The sequence below is a fragment of the Pseudorca crassidens genome, chromosome 4, assembly GCF_039906515.1.
Source record: "Pseudorca crassidens isolate mPseCra1 chromosome 4, mPseCra1.hap1, whole genome shotgun sequence".
NCBI classification, from domain to species: domain Eukaryota; kingdom Metazoa; phylum Chordata; class Mammalia; order Artiodactyla; family Delphinidae; genus Pseudorca; species Pseudorca crassidens.
This window is the reverse complement of record NC_090299.1, coordinates 123,693,621-123,714,810: the sequence shown is the minus strand read 5'-3', so window position 1 is coordinate 123,714,810 and position 21,190 is coordinate 123,693,621. Positions and strand designations below refer to the sequence as shown.

At 33.6% G+C, this 21,190-nt stretch overlaps 1 protein-coding gene across 5 annotated transcripts in view; it reads right to left on the bottom strand.

Moving 5' to 3' along the window:
• Positions 1–21,190, bottom strand: part of FBXW7 (F-box and WD repeat domain containing 7) — a 205,753-nt gene that overhangs the window by 30,717 nt on the left and 153,846 nt on the right. The window contains exon 1 of one of the 5 annotated variants that reach the window (XM_067736661.1): positions 1,575–2,021. The exons of the other annotated variants lie outside the window; for them this stretch is intronic. Within the exon in view, the coding sequence (XP_067592762.1) occupies positions 1,575–1,835 (261 nt within the window). The 5' untranslated portion in view covers positions 1,836–2,021. Of the gene's footprint in view, positions 1–1,574; positions 2,022–21,190 lie in introns of those variants that run through there. 5 annotated transcript variants of the gene reach the window in all.

Sequence of the window (21,190 nt, the reverse complement as noted above, 5' to 3'; positions counted from 1 at the left end):
ATTGTAAATATATTCAGAATTATATTTTGTCATCATCAATATTGAAATATATATATTTTTATATTTTACTATTGGTTAACTGAGGTCATCTTACTATAGATATGTTATAAAACTATAAAATAAGATCTGAGAAGATTCAACTTTCTCTATTTCAGCAACCCCTCTAAGATTTGTGTCTGCTAATTAATTACTGTATCATTGAAAATGATGGAAGCGGGGGAATCCCAGAGTGATAGAAAGTTACCCTCATTTTTGTAATAAGGTGAAAACCCTTGCTTTGCAGCAGCCTTATTTTCTTACCTATTCCTCACATGGGAACGTCATAACACAGCATGCCACACTGTAAATACCAGAGAGAAGCAACAAGACTAAAAGCTTTTTGAACCACACTCTGGGTAATAAAGACTGTTTTTATCATCATGAAGAAAGTATTCTAAAACACAGGGATAATCTTACAACGTTAGAGGCAAGAGGTGAGCATACGACAAGCTCATCCACAATTTATACCTTAGTTCATGAAATACCGACAGAAACGGAATTGGTCTTATTTCAACCCTTCAGAAGTTTCTGTGCTCATAACATTGTTTTAAAGTGATTCCTCTCAAAACCCATTATTTTCTTTCTCCAAATAATTTTAATAAAAGGCAAAAATAAATACTTTAATACATAGGTAGCCACATGCTTGCATATATATAAATTATAGACACACATGTACACATACACACAAATGTATCCATCAGGAAGGTCAGTCAGTACAGATTACCTTAAAAATCTATTTTTTTATAACTTCCACAAACCCTCATTTTCAAAGTTGTTATGATAAACTTTGATATTCACTGTAATTAAGTTTGTAATACTGGCTTTCAGAACTTCCCTGGATATCTGGTAAATACATTGGTGCAAATGCCATTTGCCACTAAAGCAAACTTTATTTCCATCTTAGAAATCCCTTCAATGAATAAAAATGCCTGAAATTCATATCAAGGGAACTGCTGTGAAAGGATTTTTAAATTTAGAATATTTTATAAAATAAAGCACTTTCTGTATGACTATATGTCTTTTAAATATTATATTGTTTACTGAAAATACCGACTTTAGAACCAAAAATCAATCCTGCAATTTTGAAAGGGTACCGAAAGTAAATATAACCTCTTTAAATATAAATCCCCAATATTCTAGCAATTCTAGACTTTAAGAGAGGTAACTAAAGAAAAAAGAAAAACCTATATATAAGGTATAGAAAAATTACAGGCAAAAGGTTCACTAAAAGCTAACTAAGGATAGAGTATTTCCAGGTCAGCATTTAACGGAGCCACATTTCTAAAGTCTGAATATATTTTTAGAGGAAAATTCTCACATTAAAATGTACATTTTATTTTAAATGTAAAGCTTTTTCCAGTTTATGTTGTCTTTCCATTATTTGCTTACATTCATGATATAAAACAGAATATCAGACATCCAGCCACCCACCAAAATTAGAGGATACTGCAGCCATCTCTGATGATACAGATTTTCCTTCCCAGGCAGGCACACACACACAATCATACAACACAGGAAGAAAACAGCTTACTTACTTTGTAAAAAATCATTTTTAGTGTGCCGTAGAAACCCATATTTTCTGGATTTTTCCCCTTCAGTGATTCTGTGCCCCCGTGTGTCCGGCTGCTTGGCAGTCTCTGACAATATAAACCTTTTTCAGGTAGGTATGTCACAGATTCTAATGTGGACATGCTCAGGCACGTCAGAAAAGGAAGATTAGGGAGCAGAACCGGCAACAAAACTCCACAGTAGAGGCAAATGCAGCTCAGTATCAAACCGCTTCTTGGGACACACATACATACATGCAGCTTGACTGAGGAGAACTCAAGGGAATAATGAGAGAGAACCGAGAAGATTATTGGAGGAGACTATGCCCTGTCAAAGCCTGGACTGAACAGATTCCTCCCTCAGCAGCAGAGGGATCAGATTACATCTTCCCTTGAACACAGAATGGTGCAGTCCAGGATTCAGCAATGCAGACTGCACATCAATTACATGGTGATCCGCTCCAGGGAACCCGTAAGCACACAGCGCGCTGAACAGAGGGAGGAGGTGGGCAACGAAGGAGACCGCCCCCATACCACAGCCCCCTCTCTCCCCTTTCAAACTTTCAGGAGGTTATTTTTGTATTTTGTAAAACCTGCATTTTTGAAGAGTTTTAAATGGCAAGCATCGTTTCCGCAAATAAGTCCTTTCAGAAACATTTTGAAAATGGAATATATTTTCATATGGTCCTCCCAACGGAAGCAAAGCAGTCTATTTTCACTAACTGCTACCCTATTACAGTCAGTCCTGGATTAGGTTTTTCAAGTAGCTTGGACAGTCCAAAATGGGCAATTCCAAAGGGAGGAATTAGATATTCTTTGGGGCAATTTACAAAAAGGTAAACCAGTTTAGAGCATACGACGTTTGCAGAAATTATGTAATAAGTTATACTTCAATCTGTATATTTCTTATATTAAGATTTAATGTAAATATTCCCTTTGCTTTCCCATTCCATTCATTTAAAACATAGTCTTCAAGAAAATTACCACACACTGCCAATCCTTACTAATCATGAGAATATCTTTTTATGATTAACAAACTAAGTATATAAAGTCTGGCTGAAAGGTTCTGTTTCTCCCAAGAGAGCAAAAACTGTGCTCATTGGAGAGTCTTATAATTATTTGTTCATTTACTGTTGAGTAAACAGGAGGCACTGGATTTCTACCTCTAAACTTACTTTCACAATGTGTACTGCTTATCATTAAAAAGTTATTTTATAGAATAATAAAGGTACTAAAGTTTGCCTGAAGGCAACCTTTTTCTTAGAATGACTACTACGCAAATCTAGATATTTCATCACTCAACTTGCTACAAAACCAGCTTCAGAGGCAATTATAAGATTCCTTGGACTAGAAAGGCCCATTATTAAGGGCCTAGTTAATTAACTCCTACCCTCCCCATTAATGTTCTTTATTACAAGCAAACTGTGTGCCTATAGTTACTTAAGTACTTAAAAAGTTTCTTCAGGAAAAAAGAAATACTATTTTGACTTACTACATTTTAATACTCTCTGCTATGGTAATAAATGGCTTTTGTTAGAAAAATGATTCTAAATACTGCATAAAGTAGTATAATTTTAAAAATAAATGTTTACCTTTTTAATTAAGACATTAAGTCAGTATAACCTCTTTTACTTTATATTTTTTTAAACATCTTTATTGGAGTATAATTACTTTACAATGGTGTGTTAGTTTCTGCTTTATAACAAAGTGAATCAGCTATACATATACATATATCCCCATATCTCCTCCCTCTTGCGTCTCCCTCCTGTCTTTTACTTTAAAACATAAATAAGATAATCTAAAATTTTATGAAAATGTACATCTTGGGTCTTCTCCTGGAAGTTATAGTCTACATATTATCTTTAAAAAAAAAAAATCCCCTTCCTGGCTCTTAAACTAATTCTTACCCTCAGAAACAATATGTACATGTACCCAGCAAAAGTTAGTTTTCTAAATAAACAATTAGCTTACTTCAAAGGAAAGTTCCTTTTAAAAAGAAATCTCTTACTCTTAGGAAAAAAAATCCCAAATGTTAGGAACAGACCCATAAACCCTTTTATTAGAGTTTCAGAGCATGCAGGATTTAAAAAAAAAAAAAAAAAAAAAAAAAAAAGGATACCCCCTCCCGCCATTCTGGGCTGTCTGAAGAAACTAATTGTAAAATGAACACCTGAAATTTCCTCTAAAGCTTGTAGGAGGACAAAGAGACTACCTACCAGTCACATACTGGTATATACCTTGACTTCAATTGAAATCATGTCCTACCTCTAGTTGAACTAACCTTTTCAAATTAAGTCTACTCAGTTGAGGACACCGACCAACTTTAATAAACCAGGAATGCCGTCTCAAAATCTAGGATAATTGAAGAAGAAAATATCTTAACTTTGTACATTCAACGGAATGCTCTTCTGGTCATATGGCTCCTATGTATGGCTTTGAAGTTACAGGAAAACCTGATTCCCACAAATGTATGTTTATATGTAGGTATGTGTATTCATATCTTATTTTTAAACAGGTAAAATATTTATCTGGCTCAAAAATCAAAATGATATGCAAAAAGTAAACACTGAGAAGACTCTCCAACACCCCCACCCACCCATCTACCATGGTTCCCACTTGGAAATGATTTTCATTAGTTTGTTTATCCTTTAAGTGAGAATGTGTATGCTTATAAATACTCACAAAGACTTAATTTTTCCAAATATTTAAACAATTCTCCCTAATATCTTGTTTATAATGTTAATTTGAATTGCGAAGAAAGAATTTAAGCAAAGCTAGTCAACCAAGTCTCTAAGTAGATTTCAAATTAACAGAATAAAAATGAATGATTTTCAATATTCTCTAAAGTACTAGGAATGAAAATTGTGATCTATTATATTATTTTCATCATAATCTATATATGAACAAAGCAAATGAAATCATTCTCAAATTCCTGTTTCTGGGAGTCTTGGCTAAAATACAAACATTTAAAACTTTATTCAGAGATTTAAGGTTTTTACTAATATGACTGAAAAAGGCTTTGTGTGTGAATCTTTATCTATCTTATCCCTGTGGTAGACAGAAACATTGTAAAACTGAGGTCAGTCCATAATCTATGTTAAATAAGTTTACCAAAAAAAGTATTTTATGCTTTATGCTAGAATGTTAGCTACTAAGTTCACTGAAAAAGCTAGTTAATCATTATAGCTAAGAAAATACTTGTGTTTCTCATCCACATTTTTAGAATTAATATCTCAGTGTATTCAATATCATTTTCACTACAATAAACTAAATCTTCATGTAATATCAGCTAAGCAATGAATTTCCCATTCTATAAAGAATTATTTCTTGTGCTGACGGACGTGCTATAAACCTTGCTGAAAATCTATTAGTAAGGGAGTGACTAACAATGAAGTCCTTAGATCATAGCCTATCTGCTAATTCAGACTCAGTGCTCATTTCATCACAACTCCATTGAGCTAGGTGTATGAGCAATGCACGAGGGCAGTAGCTTGAAAACTGAAAAACAGCACAAAGATATGAAGATGTACTGCCCCAGAGTGTAAGCCTCTGGGAAACAGTAGCAGTAGAACGATTAACTTGTGAGCTAGTATAAGAGAAACGGCTCTTTCTAAGCAATTGGTGGGGATGACTACGTTTTCAGAAGAGCAAGCTGTGGTTATGGGCAGATACAAAAAACAATCTACATGTAAATAGTGAGAAAAATACAAACAGTAAAACAGTCTTCATGTATCATGTGTCTTCAGAGAAGTATGTATCTTATACATGGTGTCGACAGAGGAAGGAGTCGTTAATAGAGTACTTTTCCTCACCTTGACTCTCAGAGTTCATTATTTCCATTTTAAATATATTCTTCCATTGCACTTATCATACCTCATTGTAATTTTTATACATCCCTCTCCCCTACCACTCAAAGGTTCACAGCTTTCTAAGACATAGCAGAAAAATGATATATAACAAATAATTAATAGTTTTGAATCACTGGCCATACAAGCAAGTAGTAGCAACCATGGCATCATTTTTCTAAAGCATAAATATATAACTAGTACTAAATTATACTTAGTGCTAAAAGTCCAACTATTGTATTATAATTAGTTGATGATACTATAAATACTATTGGTTCTTTGCATTACTTTGCCAACATTTAAAATTTTATTTCCATTTTATAATAGTAGGATAATGTGTTTATATTTGTACATCAGTGATTTTCTTCATTACTATTATGACAACATTCTTTACTCTGATGTTACACTAAGAAAACCACCTAGCACAGTTAGCCGTCTTGCCCTGAGCACAGAATTTAGATTAGAGACAGTTTGGGATTTCAACATCAAAGAAAGGAATGGCAAGCATGTTGAGGTTGAAACAAACTTGAAATCTCACTAACCCACAGTCATCAGGTTTCTGGGGTGCTAGTTCTTATTAAAAGGTTCACAACTGAAATTGGCAAGTTAATAAACCTGTTCTATCACAGGTATTATCTATTAAAATAGGATGTATGCCCAGCACCTACATTTTCCCTAATACAAGTAGGTGGCAGTATTGATCAATAAGCTATTTTCACATTTATTCATTCATTAAGCATTTATTTACACCAACTATGTGTCAGGCACAGGATAGTACATAATTTAAAAAACTTTTTCTTCCTCCATTGAATTTATGCTCAATTTAAGACAGAGAATAGGGTGATACATATACACATCTGATTCTTAGAACTCACACTGAAATTAGTTCAAAAAATTTTTTGAGAATATGTAAAACGAAACAAGGTAAGCCAGATTTAGTTTGAAATTACCATCCAAGGAAACAAATATTAAAATACTACTGCATTAGAAAATATCCCAAACACTAAATATTGTAATATATAACAACTTTGTTTAAAATACACTTGTTGGGAAGTGAGGGGGATGCTTCTAATAATATACAAAATCCTAACCTCAGTAAATCAAAATGCAAATCAAACTATCACAGCTTAGACTGGTTTAAAAAAATTTTAAGATAACTATGATTGTAGGAGTGGTACTTAAAATTTTTTTCTTATTCCTGATGTTTAAAATATTTATAACTTTCTTTATAAAAATGCAGCCCCTGAAGATTTGACACAAATTACAATATTGATTCAAGATAAAGGTTTTTTTCATCCCTTAATTTGGGCCAAATTACTGATCTGATAAACACGCACAAATATATGTATCTACCAATAAATAAATATAGACACATACAGAATTTCACACAATAATGCAAGTTAAGAGTTCTATTTATCACAGGCACACAAGAAAATAATGAAGATGGGAGCTCTGTTTGTTTGCGCTTCTAAAATTTATATTGTTATAGAGCTGTCAGAGACTTACTACACATACCAAAACATTACTTACAATACTTCTTTGTAGACAAGCAACATCTGCAATAATTTGACAAAGTTGGTAAGTCACTCTGGAGTTTATCCTGAATTATCTAGAAGGCAATTAATCTTTAAATCTCATGCTTAGAATCCAAAATAAACTACCAGTAAGCATCTTGAATTCATACCTAGGAGTTTCCTCTCAAATTTTTATTATAAATTTTTTGTAGTAATCCCTTCAGTAAAGTAAGAAAAATACCATGGGAAACTATTTTTTAAAAGGTTAAGTTCAAGAAAAATAAAACAGCAAATATGACCCAGGAATGAATTTAATTAACATGGAGAAAGAATGAAATCAATTTTCCTTCCATGTATTGCTTAGAACCACATTTGCTCTTCTTTCTTTATCCAACTGGATATTTACTGCTGCTGTTCGTAATGTTCAAATATATTTACCTGGCTTGAGAAAAATTTCCTATAGATGTGGTATATCAACCTTGTATTTTAATATTAAAATAACCTTTCATTTTAAGCACTGCTTAAAATTCTGAAATTAATTTCTTATACCAGCTACTAGTCATGACTAAAAAGTTTTGAGAAAAGAGATAAAGGCTAAGAAGTAAAAAAGTTATATCCACTGAATCAACAAAAAAACCACTAATAGCAGGAAGCCATTGAGTGTAGAACTAGAAGGGATCTTGGAAATCACCTAATCTAATTCTCCTTCATTTGTGGAATGAACCTAAGTTTTGGAATCGGAGAAATCTGAGTTTAAACAACAGTTACGCCATTACTAGAGTGTTAACCTCGGTAGCGGTTATTTGACCATGATGAGTTCCAGTTTTCTCTTAAATGTGGTGGTAATACCATTTACCTTACCAACCTAGGCCACAGAGTCATTGTGAAAACACAGAGGTGCCCCTATAAAATAATAACTATTATTTACAGGTGAGAAAGGTAAGGTAGAGAATTTTCTTGCTCAGGGTCATACAGTTATTTTAGAGGCGTAGGCTCAGGTCCCAGGTTCACTACTTTTAACTGATTTGCATTAGCTCTGTGAGGGCTCAAGTCCAGCTAAAAAAATCAGACATTACTAAAGAAGGAAAAAAGTGTTATATTTTGCAAATATATATTGCGATATATGCATATTAATTGCAAATATCAATGAAATATGCAAACCACAACTAAATCTTTATTTATTCAGTTCATGGAATGAATATCTAGGTCTATGTAACTATGCTTCTGCTACACTTGGGAATCTGAGGCAAAGACATGGTAATTGGGGAAAAGGTAACAGAAACTGAGAGAAAGAGTTAGCTTAAATGAAATCAATCAATTAAGAAAAAATCACCCACTATCTGCAAAATGATACTGAAGTCAAATAAAAACATTGCAATAACCCTCCACCCCTAAGATACTTAAAATCCAACTGGCAAGACAAGAGACTAATAGAGAACAATATTTGACTGGATATCAAGTGCCAAATTGGGTAGTGTAAGAAGTCAGAAAATGGAGAAATCATTTAACTAGTCTGAGATTTCATAAAACATACGATCTTGCTTCTAAATTTAAAAGACGTAAGTTTGGTAGATGTTGAGGAGATAGAAGGAAATTATCATCTGTGGACCTAAGATATATGTGGAAATGCCACAATCATTAACTTGAAGGATTGACAATATAAGACTTCTAGCAGTCACTAGGCTCCCTAAGGCTCATTAGGGAATAACCTTTTTAATATTATTATCTCCTAATTCAAACACTTAATACTACAGTTAAAATAGCCTTTAACTTACTAGTAATGGTTTCTTCAAAAGTACTTCCTGCCATGACTCATTCTTCCATTTTAGGGCTAATATGTGTCTTTCTGTACAAGAAGAACTTTACTGTGTGGGTGTGAAGACTGCAGACCTTTTATTTTAGTTACAAACACTGACTATGAAGGGGTCCTTCTGTTTCCAAAGGTACTCATACAGAAATCATATATAAAGGCAGGTTGTACTCTTGAATATAAGGGGGGATGGTACAGATATAAGAGAGTTCTTAAATAAACATTCAAATGTCATATTCACCAAAAAACTTTATGAAAAGACAATAAAAAATGTAACTCAGGGCCAAGGTGGATACCTGACTCATTCTCACCAACATGTGGCCAAACGGACTTCTACTATTCAAAAACACAGCTTGCTTGGAAAATGAAATACTTTGTCTTGTTCCACTCCCAGCCCTTTCTTCCCATGCCTTGCCCCTCCAGCCTCCAGACTCAAAGCCTCCTGCTAAGGAATAGATTTCAGTATAGAGCATTCTGAAGGCACAGAAACTGTTCACCATATACAAAACTAGGAGAAAGGTTACTGTAAAGCAGGAGTTGTGAGATTCAAACACATGATAAAAAGTATGGTCCTTTCGAAAATATATACACGTATATTTAAGTGTGTGTGTGTGCACGCACACATGTGTATGGATGGGGAAAAGCCTACATAAATATATAAAAATGTGCACAGTGGTCATCTAAATTGCTTAATAAGAGATTTTCCTTCTTTTTCTTTTAACTTGTCAATAAACCAGTATTCCTTATTATGTGCTAACAACTGTTCCAGGCACTGGGTATAAGGTAGCAAACAATGCAGATGAGCTCCCTAGTCTCATACAGTTTGTATTCTGGAGTGGGGTAAAACACACAATAAATAAACTAATAAATGAAAAAGATAATTTCATATAATGCTAAGCTCTAAGAGAGAAATAAAACAGGGTAGGTACTATGAAAGAAGTAAGTAGTTAACAGAGGGTAGTAGAGAACTGTAGCTAATTTTGAAAGGTATTACCCAGGAAACAACTTTAAGTCAAAATGGAGTAGAGTCTAGACTCAGCAAGAATAAGGCCAATCTGGCTAGGTAAAGTGACTGGTACAAGATGAAGATGGAGAGGTAACCAAGGGCCAGATCATGTAGGATCTTGGCCACGGTCAAGAGTTAGGATTTAAGGAATTCTAGTGCAATGTGAAGCCATTAGAGGATTCCGAGGATTTCGAGAATACACAATTTCTGTGTATATGTTTTAATATTATTTTTTATATTTAAAAAATGTATATAAAATTGAAGACCACTCACAAAGTAATTAATTCTCACTTGCTGAAATTAGACATATAGAGAAAATGCATAAAAATCTTTTCAACTCTTTCATGTTCAATTACTCTTCCATTTCCCTTATCACTTGTCACCTCATACTAATTCTCAAACTTAGCACCTATTCCAAGATTCTTAAACTTGGAAAAGGAAGAGAATTGGAATAGTAGGTAATACTTAATTATTCTGTATCATGAACCAAGCACCATTCTAAAGCCTTTATATCTAGTAACTCCATTCTATAAGAATGAAAGGGTATCTACCATATCATCTCTATTTCCTTGCTCTTCCACTTTCTATACCCTGATTTTATCTTTAAATTTGATAATTTACTCTTTTTGAGAAAGAGAGACATACTGGGCTCAGATCTCTGTAGATTGTTAATGCATCTGCCAGCTTTACTTTAGCAAATGTCTACAATGGTGAAAGACATGGTCACCCTTAGTTATTGGAGGTGAAATGATTTTACCCATGGTACACTTTTTAAAACTGCTTCTCTGTAATCATAAAGGAATTCAGAACATAATCACTGAATCTTAAGGTTGGAAAAAGCCTTCAACTAAAGTTTAGTACAGCCTCCGTTACACTCTTACGTATACTTTCACTAGCATGTTGTCATCCAGGACCTGGTTAACCTAAAATACTAAGTTATTCTCAACTCTGTGGTCTTCTATTAGTTGGCTTACTGATTTTGATAATTATGTTCAATTATAAATATTTGACTAGCAGACACATAAAGTCCAGATTCAAACTTACTGCACTTTTTAAAACATAACATCTCTTTCCAAATATCTTAAAAAATTTCCAGAAGAATTCAAAATGAGAAGGGATAGCTTAAACCATTCTCTTCAAACTCCAGTCAAGAATCAAGGTCTGTGAACCTGAACTTATTTCCCTTACTTAAAAACATTTATTAAGTACCTATTCCACATTGGTGCTAGGTCAGTAAGAAACATAAATCACACTGGGTTCTTCCTCTAGAAAGTGTACATCATAGTGATCTTTAATCAATCCTTTACTTATTTTAGAGTCGCTTGCCTGCTCTTTAAGTATTCAAGTGTTTGATGTAGCTGTCAAGTGAGTAGGGAAGAACCTAGTAATCATGCCCCCACTACATATAAAAAGGAGGATTCTAAATATTCATTTGAGAAACATCAATTTACATTTTAAAGCAATTACTGTACCTATAATTTAACAAACTGCATTCTTTACTTTGAAACTATCAAGAATTATATGACTAGCATAACACTTACATGATCTCCTACCTTTTCAGGAGATTCCAAAAGACTGTGAAGATTCAGTAAATAAAATCTGAGTACAAAGAAATATTGCTGGAAATAGTCATGAGTAGGGTTTGACATAATTTTGTCTGTCATGGAGACATTTTCAAAATAACTATTAATTTGAAAAAGTATCTGATCTACAGTAGTCTTTTATTTGCAATGAATTGTAAGATTGCAAATGACTAGGAGTACTTTGATATCTTGGCAAGACTATTGTAATAGAAATATTTTATTTATAAGTTCATTTTCTTTATTAAAAAGTTCTTTAAAATTTAGCACATAACTTAAAAAATATTTACCTATAAATACTTGAGGCCTCCAAATGTTTACAAATTAACTTTGAAAGTCTGTCACACTTGATACATGACTCTAAACAGTTCTTTCTGTAGGATGGATATCAGGCTTTCCCCACCAGTTGCATGAAAGCATGGTATGTAGTGATGGCATGCTGACTATTAAACAAATTTGCATACAACTTAATTAAGAACTGCTTTATGCACACAGCTGGTCTGCTGGAAACTGTTACATGGTGGTATGAGACCACTTCAAAAAACTAAATCTAAATTTTATTTTTATTGAGTCAATGCATGTTCAAACTTCTACAACATGAAAAAAAAATTCTATGAGGAACAGCTTAAATCTACCAAAGAATATAAAGTTAAAGCTAGCAAAAAGATGTTGAAGTTTAGAATATTCTTAAAATTGTAATATTTTGTTAGCTCTTAGGATAAAGACAGACACACACACACAGAAACACACACACCCCTCTTCATTTTAAGCCTTTCCTTTAGAGTTATTCTATCAGGAGACAAAACAGCAAATTAAGAACTTAGAATTTTTTCCAGAGATGTTGAATGAGGTGATATTAATCATCATGATCACAATGTAAAAAACCAAGACTAAAATTAGATGGTATCTTCTAAGATATTTTTACTCAACTAGCTTTTACTGAACAATTATAATAAACAGATTTTGTTAGGCCAAGGTGTAATTTACTCCCCACCAATTCATTTATTTCAAAGACCTTAACTTTGTGAAGTTCACTCTGTGTGTTTATATATACGTAGCAAAGGAAAAGGAAATTACTGTGAGAAAAATTTATGGTGAGCTTCTAACCCCACATTTCATTTCAATATTATCAGTCTCATCCAAATGAATCCTGAGTCATATAATGGTTCTCTATTTTCTGAACAATGAAACAAGAGGTGGAAAAAAACTAAACAGTGACTCAAACATTGTATTTTTATAGATCTAGACCTACCACATTCTAGAAATATTTAGCCAAGGTTACTGAAAGCCAGACTCCAAGCAAAAAAGAATGCAAAATTGAGCAAGATGTAGTCTCTATTCTGGAAGAACTCCCCAATTCAGAGGGAAGGACAGACAAATCAATAAAAAAATGACAAAGCAATATAACTGATAAATAAAATTGCTCAGTTTATACGACAATACACAGACCTAGAAAGAGGAAGAAATAAATGTTGTCACACATGGCAATATTTTAAACCAAAAGAATAAAGGAAAAATAAACACTAGATGTCATTCTGACTTGAGTGCTCCTTCAGTGCTCACTATCAAAGATACTATAAACTATTCAGCTTTGAATAATCAACTCTTAAAAAAAATGATCTCTTAAGAAAATGAAATATACAGGGAAGAGAACTTACTATATGCCAGGCACTCTTCTAGGTGCTTTACTTATATTAACTCACTGAAACTGTTAACAACCCTAAGAAGTAGGTACTACTATTAACCCATTTTACAAATAAGGAACAGGCACAGTGAGTTTAAGTAACTTTTCCAAGGTCACACAACTATAGAGTTGGTAACAGCAATTTAACCACAGGGAGATCTTGGTCTCCAGTTTATAGAAAATGAAATAGGGTTTTCTACATATATAGCAAGAAGTATTGGTAGTTAAGAAATCTTTGGGATGCTTCCTGGGCTATTTCAGTATGCAAATGTGTGATGTACGGATGAAATTTATGTTAGACTCACAGTAGACACAGAGAAAGAAAAGACAAACTAGGCAGCTAATTATGTACTCTGATACACTTTATTTGTGGGAATTTACTAAGAGCAACTTGACAAAGAGTTAACACGCTACTGCCAATGCTTACTTGGTGAAGAACTGCTCCAAGATGATGGCATCTTGGACATGTACTGAGGCTAAGCAGACATCAGTAGGCAGAGTGGAAGAAAGTCTGATGGAAGGTGCTCACAACAACACATGGGTTTTGCCTCCTTTTCCCAAATACTCTAAGAACTTCTATCTCCTACCCTTATTTCTTTATATTCCATGCTTTATTTCCCCAAAACGTGAAATAATGAAAAAGAGCTGAGAACAGAATACAACGAAAGTGTCTTCACTGGAAGGTCCTTTCAAAGAGGCTACTGGGTCTCTCACCATTACCAAAATGATCTGAACGCTATAGCAGATAGGCAAAAGTTATTGTATACATTTTAACACTTATAACAGGGAATTATGACTTCTACTTGATTTTTAATTTAGCTTAATTTAGCAGACAGCCTAAAAATACTTATTAACTAAGTAATGTGTATGTGTGTGTGCATATACATACACACACACACACACAGCATTTTTCCATCTGAGTACATACAGAACATACTCTTCAATATGTGATTATCACTTTGGCCATGTTTCTTAATTTCATCACATATGACCTTTTTCTAAGAGCCAGTCCATCTTTAAGAAATGTCAATTTGATCCATGTGTGGTTATCACTTTCTAGCAGTAAACACCATTGTTGATACATGCATATCTCTATGAGTCTATCCTACAATTTGTTTCAACTATCTCTAATTACCTTTATTCTAAGTAGGATACACAATTACAACAAATTTAGATTTATATGGTTATTTTAATCTCCCACAGACACTCATTCACTCAACATTTACTTGGTTGCCTATTATACACAAGCTAAATTAAGTATGGTCTCAGCTTCATAACTGGAGTTCACAGTGTAGTAGGGGAGAAAGCATAAACAATTAAAACAGAGCAAAGCTGAAACTAGTATACGCTACACAGCGTTAGAAAAATGCATAACGTTAAGGTTTTGACCTAGTTTGGGGGTTCAGAGAATGCTTCTCTTCTCTAAAGGAACGACTAAGCTGTGCTGTGGCGGGGGAGGGGCACCCATTGGGCTGCAGTGCACAGAATAAAGGTATTATGGCAGGTGCAAGATGAGGCTAGAGAAGTAGAGAAGGGACAGCTTATGCAAGACCTCATAAAGGATTTTGGTCTTTACCATAAGAATAATGAAAAGTAAAGTCAGTCAAGGGAAGGGCATGACCCAGATATACCTCTTGCAATATCATTCTGAATGTAATGTTAAGAACAGAATGAGGAGTAGAAATAGAGACAGATGTGGAGAACAGACGTATGGCTGACGTATGGCTATCAAGGGGGAAGGGGGGTGGGATGAATTGGGAAATTGGATTGACATATATACACTTATGTATAAAATAGCTAACTAATGAGAACCTGCAGTATAGCTCAGGGAACTCTACTCAATGCTCTGTGGTGACCTAAATGGGAAGGAAATCCAAAAAAGAGGAGATATATGTATATGTATAGCTGATTCACTTTGCGTACAGTAGAAACTAACAGCATTGTAAAGCAACTATACTCCAGTAAAAATTAAAAAGAAGAAAATAAAAAAGAGCAGAATGGGGAAGTAAGTGAGAGTTGATGTGGAGAGACTGAGGAGGAAGCTATTCCATTAGACCATGCAAGAGATAATGTTGGCCTGGACTAGCTAGGTGCATTACAGACGGACAGAAGTGAAGAGTTAGGAGATATTTAGGACATAAAACTCATAGGATTTGGTGACAGACTGGTCATGGGAAATAAAGGAGAAGGAGTTAGTTATTAACAAGAACACCAAAGTTTCTTACTTATGCAACTGGATGGAAGATGACAGAGGACACTAAACAAGGTCGGTGCTTGTTTTCTAGAGTAGGGAGGATCACAAGTTCCATTTTTAGTCTTATTTGGTTTGAGGTGTCTTTGAGACATCCAGGTCTCAACTCATATCATGCTCCAACTGGCTCTGGAGCTCAAAAAAAGGTCTAGATTGAAGATAAAAACATGGGAATTAACCGTGTATAGGCCACCTCCTCCTCATTTTAAAGCTGTGAATCACAGTGCTTGAACCCAACACGTTGTCACAATGTGTGCACACTAATTATTTGTCTCTCTTCACCATTAGACTGTAAGTTCCATAAAAGCAGTGACCACATCTATTTTGATTCCTGTTGTATCTCAGCTCCTCACACAGTTCTTGCACATATCAGGGTATCAATAAATAATATTTATATGAGATAATTAAGAATGTGAGATACACTCTAATCTACAATGACAGAAGTACAGAAATAATAACTGAAAAATATTAATAGGTAAACAATACATTTCACGTATTTATTATTTATTTACTATTGCACTATACATATTATTACTTATAATATTTTATATGTTTTCCCCCTCAGGGAAAAGTAATAAAATTTTCTACATATTTATCAGTTACACAAGTCAAGTATGAATTAAATTGGAAGAAAATATACAGTTTGATATGCAATGAAAATGCAACTATCTTTGTTGTTAAAAGCCACCCTGGTTTGGGACTTCCTGTACCTTTAAAAATGCCCAACAGAATATAAACTTTTACTGATAAAGGCAGTATGCAGTTTTAACAACACTTAACGTACACCATTGCCTACAGATCTCACTTACCAAGTATTCTATTGATTCATAGGTATTAACCTAACAGATAGCATTTTTGTGCTTCAATTTTACTGACAGGAAATCTACAGCATGTAAGTTTTTGAGAGTTACCAAAAGCATTATAACTAAGAAAAACCTTTGGCAATATATATCTTAATCCCTATGAACAGAATAACAGGCTGAGTTCCATTTCCATTAAAATTAAATTGAAAACTGCATTTTTACATATAATTGCCTAGCTTTATTTTGCTTCACCTGCTTTTTATCACCATCTCCCATTGAGATAGGATATATCAAGAAACACTACATTTAATGAAAAGGGTCAAAAGAACTAAGATCCCATTGAAATATCTTAAAAAATATATTGATAGATATTTCAACTACTACTTTATTCATTTTGGTTTTGTGAATATGGAACATATGCAAGTAATAATTTTAACAATAGATACATTTGGGGCATACCATTCACTTTTTTTTTTTTTTTTTTTTTTTTTGCGGTATGCGGGCCTCTCACTGTTGTGGCCTCTCCCATTGCGGAGCACAGGCTCCGGACGCGCAGGCTCAGCAGCCATGGCTCACGGGCCTAGCCGCTCCACGGCATGTGGGATCGTCCCAGACCGGGGCACGAACCCGTGTCCCCTGCATCAGCAGGCGGACTCTCAACCACTGCGCCACCTGGGAAGCCCCACTTCTAATTTTGCATGCAGATAGAACATACCTCATCTTAATCTTCAACGAAGTCAATACTACACATATGGATTTCCAAATCCTCTTTGGTTTTCATCTTCTGATAAATACTCTCATATATCAAAACTGAGGAATGTTATTACATTGCTCAAAGAATGTATACATGTATACATTTCAAAGCATGTATACAAAACACTTTTGTATATAAACATACTCTGGAATGTTAAGTAAATATATTTGAAGACTACAAAATATAGTGCAAGATGATGAGAAACACTAGCTAACAGTGCTTTTTAAATTATATTAAAGAAAAACAAAATATACTAAAATAAAAAAGGAAAACTGATAAAAAAATTTTGGAAGACATTGTGGTTGGGCCATTTATTATTTATTTGCATTAGAGTTAATTAATATTCTAAAAAGGTCTACAAAAAGCTGAACAACCTCTCAAGCTCTGAATTCATGGCACTGACCTTAGACTTTCTCAGAATGATTTTTAATGCACTCTGTCATTAGTAAAACCTGTTCAAACACATGCCCCATCTGCCAGCACCCCATCTGCAAGAGAGCTTCTTATTCTTGTAGACAGTACAACTTCTGCTTGCTTCCTTCTCTACATACCAGCTGTATGGTAATGAGTGTGAGCAGCTGAAAATCCTGCATGATAACAAAGCTAATACGAAAACGGCAGAACAACGACTTCCCCTCAATGAAGCGGTTGTCCCATGAACACAGCAGATAAGCTGTTAAACGGGGGTTGGGGGTGGTGATGAGAATTTTATTTGTTTGTATGTGGGGGATGTGTGCTTGTGCCTGTGCACGCACGTGTGTGTTAAACATGGGTCTTCCACATAATTAAAAAATAAAAAGAACCAAGAGTAGTACAGGGTACCCAAGAAGGATCTAAATTTCTGAGTACTTTTGTTAAGACTTGTGAATCAATTCTTTAAATGTTTTAAGTCTCAACTCCTATATGGTAATAATATACCAGGTGCCATTTGGACAAGCTAGTTTTCAAAGATGTTAACAAGTTACGTTCCATTTCTTAATTAACTCATTTTGGGGCCTAATTTAGGGAAAGAAATGGCGTCAAAATTTAAGAATCATAATGAAAACTATTTCCTAGACATTTTAGCTGCTAACATAATATGTGAATCAACAAACTATGTTTTTAATTCTTATATAGCAATTTAATTTCTAAAAATTTAATGGTATTTGAAGCCAACACATTTATTCTGAACAGAGAAACTCCAAACAAAATACTAAGTGGCACATGTTACTTTCTTAATTCAGGAAGACATATTGGGGTTAATTTTTATATACATGAGAGTCACACTGAATGACTCTATATAATGCAAGAAGATCCAAATCACATTAATTTTTTATGTGCAGTATCTTTCCATTTAGAGATTAACAGTCAATCAGGAAACTTTAAGAAAAATGACTATCAAAATTGGTGTTATGCATTTTCTCTCACAATCTGAAGAAAGTAAAAATGAAAAAATATTCAAAATACTAACCGTAAGTGAAAGAAATAAGTACTATTATATGAGGAGAATTAATTATATTTTTACCAACACATCTAAATAAGTCTTATGTGGACTTCATAACAGTTACTAAGTTCTTATTATATAACCATACTTTCTCTATGTTATTTCATTTTACCCATAAAACTATCCTGTGAAGTAGGTAGTACTATTATTGCCATCCTACAGAGGTGGTTTAGTAAGTGATGGAGCTAAAAACTTAACCTCAGGTCTAACTGACTCTATCTCTATGTTCTTAAGCAGTCTGCCATCCTGACATAAACTCCACAAGGGCAAAGATGTGGGTCTGTTTCATTCACTACTGTACTCCAAATGTCTAAAGTAGTCCTTGGTTCATAGAAGTTGTTGAATAGATTGAATAAATAGATGGAATGGATAGAAGAGATAACTGATCAGTTGTTTTTTTATTAAGTGTACATCACTTTAAGTGGAAAAAAAAGGCAATCATAAATTTTGTAAAAACCCTTAATCATTTTGATACTAGAAGAATTATTTACCAATTAAAGAATCTTAAAATAAGACTGTTTAGGAATCTCTTGTCAGGTTGAAAAATTAAGACTAAATTTTTAAAATTCTCATGATTAAACATTCATTTTGAAAGGTTGGTACAGAATGAATAAAAGCAAAATTGCACTGATTTTAGCATTTCCATGAATCCACTTGTCCTCGTTTTTATTGTCTAACTGTAAGAATGCATTTTCCCTGTTAACTAGCTTAACGTATTCCTTGACTTCAAATATAAATCAGGGCCATGAGCTTCTATAATATAAAAGCTTTTGTACTATATATATATATATGAACCTGAATTGAAAGAATAGTTCCAACTTAATAAAACAGCACCAATCATCCCTTAAAAAGTAACACATAAGTTGTATTTCCTCAAAGAACACTTACAGATTTAAAAAACCCACAAATTCAGATGAGATTTACAAAAACAGTACTATACTGCCCCTACATGTTCAAACTAGTAGTAACAATGACATTTCAAAATCTAAAGTGATAATGTAGAGATTTCTGTGGATTACTGAAAAGCTCTTTAAGCTCAAATTGTTCCCAAGTGAATGATATGAAATCACTCACACATAAAAAGGTAGTTAAAAATAGGAGTAACCCATAAGTTTCAATTTTCACTTTCAATACTAGCAAGGAGAAGAAACTTAAGATAAGAGAATTTCATCCAACATTATATTTTTTTCTCTCAAAACAGATTTCCCCGACCTTACATGAAGATATCATAAAATAACCATAAACAAATAGCTAGTCACCTATGTGCTTCTGGGATCAATGTTTATATATTAATGTTTGAGAAATACTAACCATTGAATTGTTTCCCCCAGACCTAAATAAATTTCTATAAAGCTCATAAATGTATACATAAACACATATATACATAGGTACTACCAAAACCACAACAGATACTTTTATTAATCTAATACCAGATTTACTTTTAAAAAATCTACTGTAATTATTTTACCTTTTACAACATTGTAGGAATAAAGCACTATATATGCAAATAAAGAGATGTGCTGCATCAATAGGTCTTTGTAAAAGGAAATAAGAATGTCATTGCTTTTATCACAAATGGTAGTCCTTTCTGGTATTATTTCTATAGTAAAACTTACATCACATTTTAAAAATCCTACATTATATCTATCATTATTTGCATCTACCGCAATTAATCTACCATTAGTTAACTGATTTATATGTGAGACACATTAATTTATGCAACTTTCCACAACAAGTCAGGGATAGGGCCAAGAACTCTAATTCTGACCCAGGTACGATCCAGAAAGAAATCACTATGGTGGACCTGATAGGATATTAAAGACTAAAGTTTTCTGGCAAGAACATGAAAAATTAAATAATATGGAATCATATTTAATCTTTCAGAGCCTCAAAATAATATACTGGATACTACCTAACAGTATTTGAAAACTTGTAGGTTTTACTATCAATACATTTCACTTAAGTTACCAAAATAATCCTATCAAGTCAGGTAGAGTGTCTGCATATGCAGGCATGTGTATGGAGGTATCTTTATATACATATGGAGAAACTATAAACTACAAATGATCACCAGTTGACTTGGAAATGAAAAGTGTACAACTGAATAAAGGAGTCTGATGAAACACTGTATACTGGAGCAGATCAAACATGCTCTCCATGCCTAGGTGGAATTCTCAGGGTCACCAAAATGTTAAATTATAAAAAGGTAGGATTTTTGTTTGTTTGTTTTGTTCAATAATGTATCTAGAACTGTGCCTGGCAATTAGTAGATGCTTATTTGTTGAATGGATTAATTAATCCATGTTCCTCTGATTGATATCATGAGGATATCATGGAACGGTGACAATAAGTCTCTCAGAGACAGGAAAGCATCAGTGGCCTCCTTAAGGGAAGGTCTCTGCCTTATTCACCTTTGTTACATTAGCATCACAAGCAGGGAGTATGTATACGCCTAATACATACTAGCAGAATTAAAATTAATTTAGAGGTGTTAATATTCCACGGAAATACTGAGAAAAATTTAAAAAGTTGTTGCGGTTCTCATTCCTCATTTAAAGTATCTATCTGATAGCATGAGTTGCCTTTAATCACAGAAGATAAATAATATAAAAGCTCTGAACTATTATCATACTATATTGAGCTGCCTATAACTAGGTTAATAAAATTTAGGTATTCATTTATGTCATGTATGTTTTAAAGCAGTTAAATATGAATGTACTTAAGAAACTGAAGATAAGGCTTAGGTTACTTCGACATTTCAAAGTGTATTCCATTTCTAAATGTGGATGATACCTGTAAAACTCAAAGGTCTGCAGTTAGCTCCACAATTTTGGAGAAAGCTGTGTTCCTGACTTCAAAACCTTTGGAGTTTAG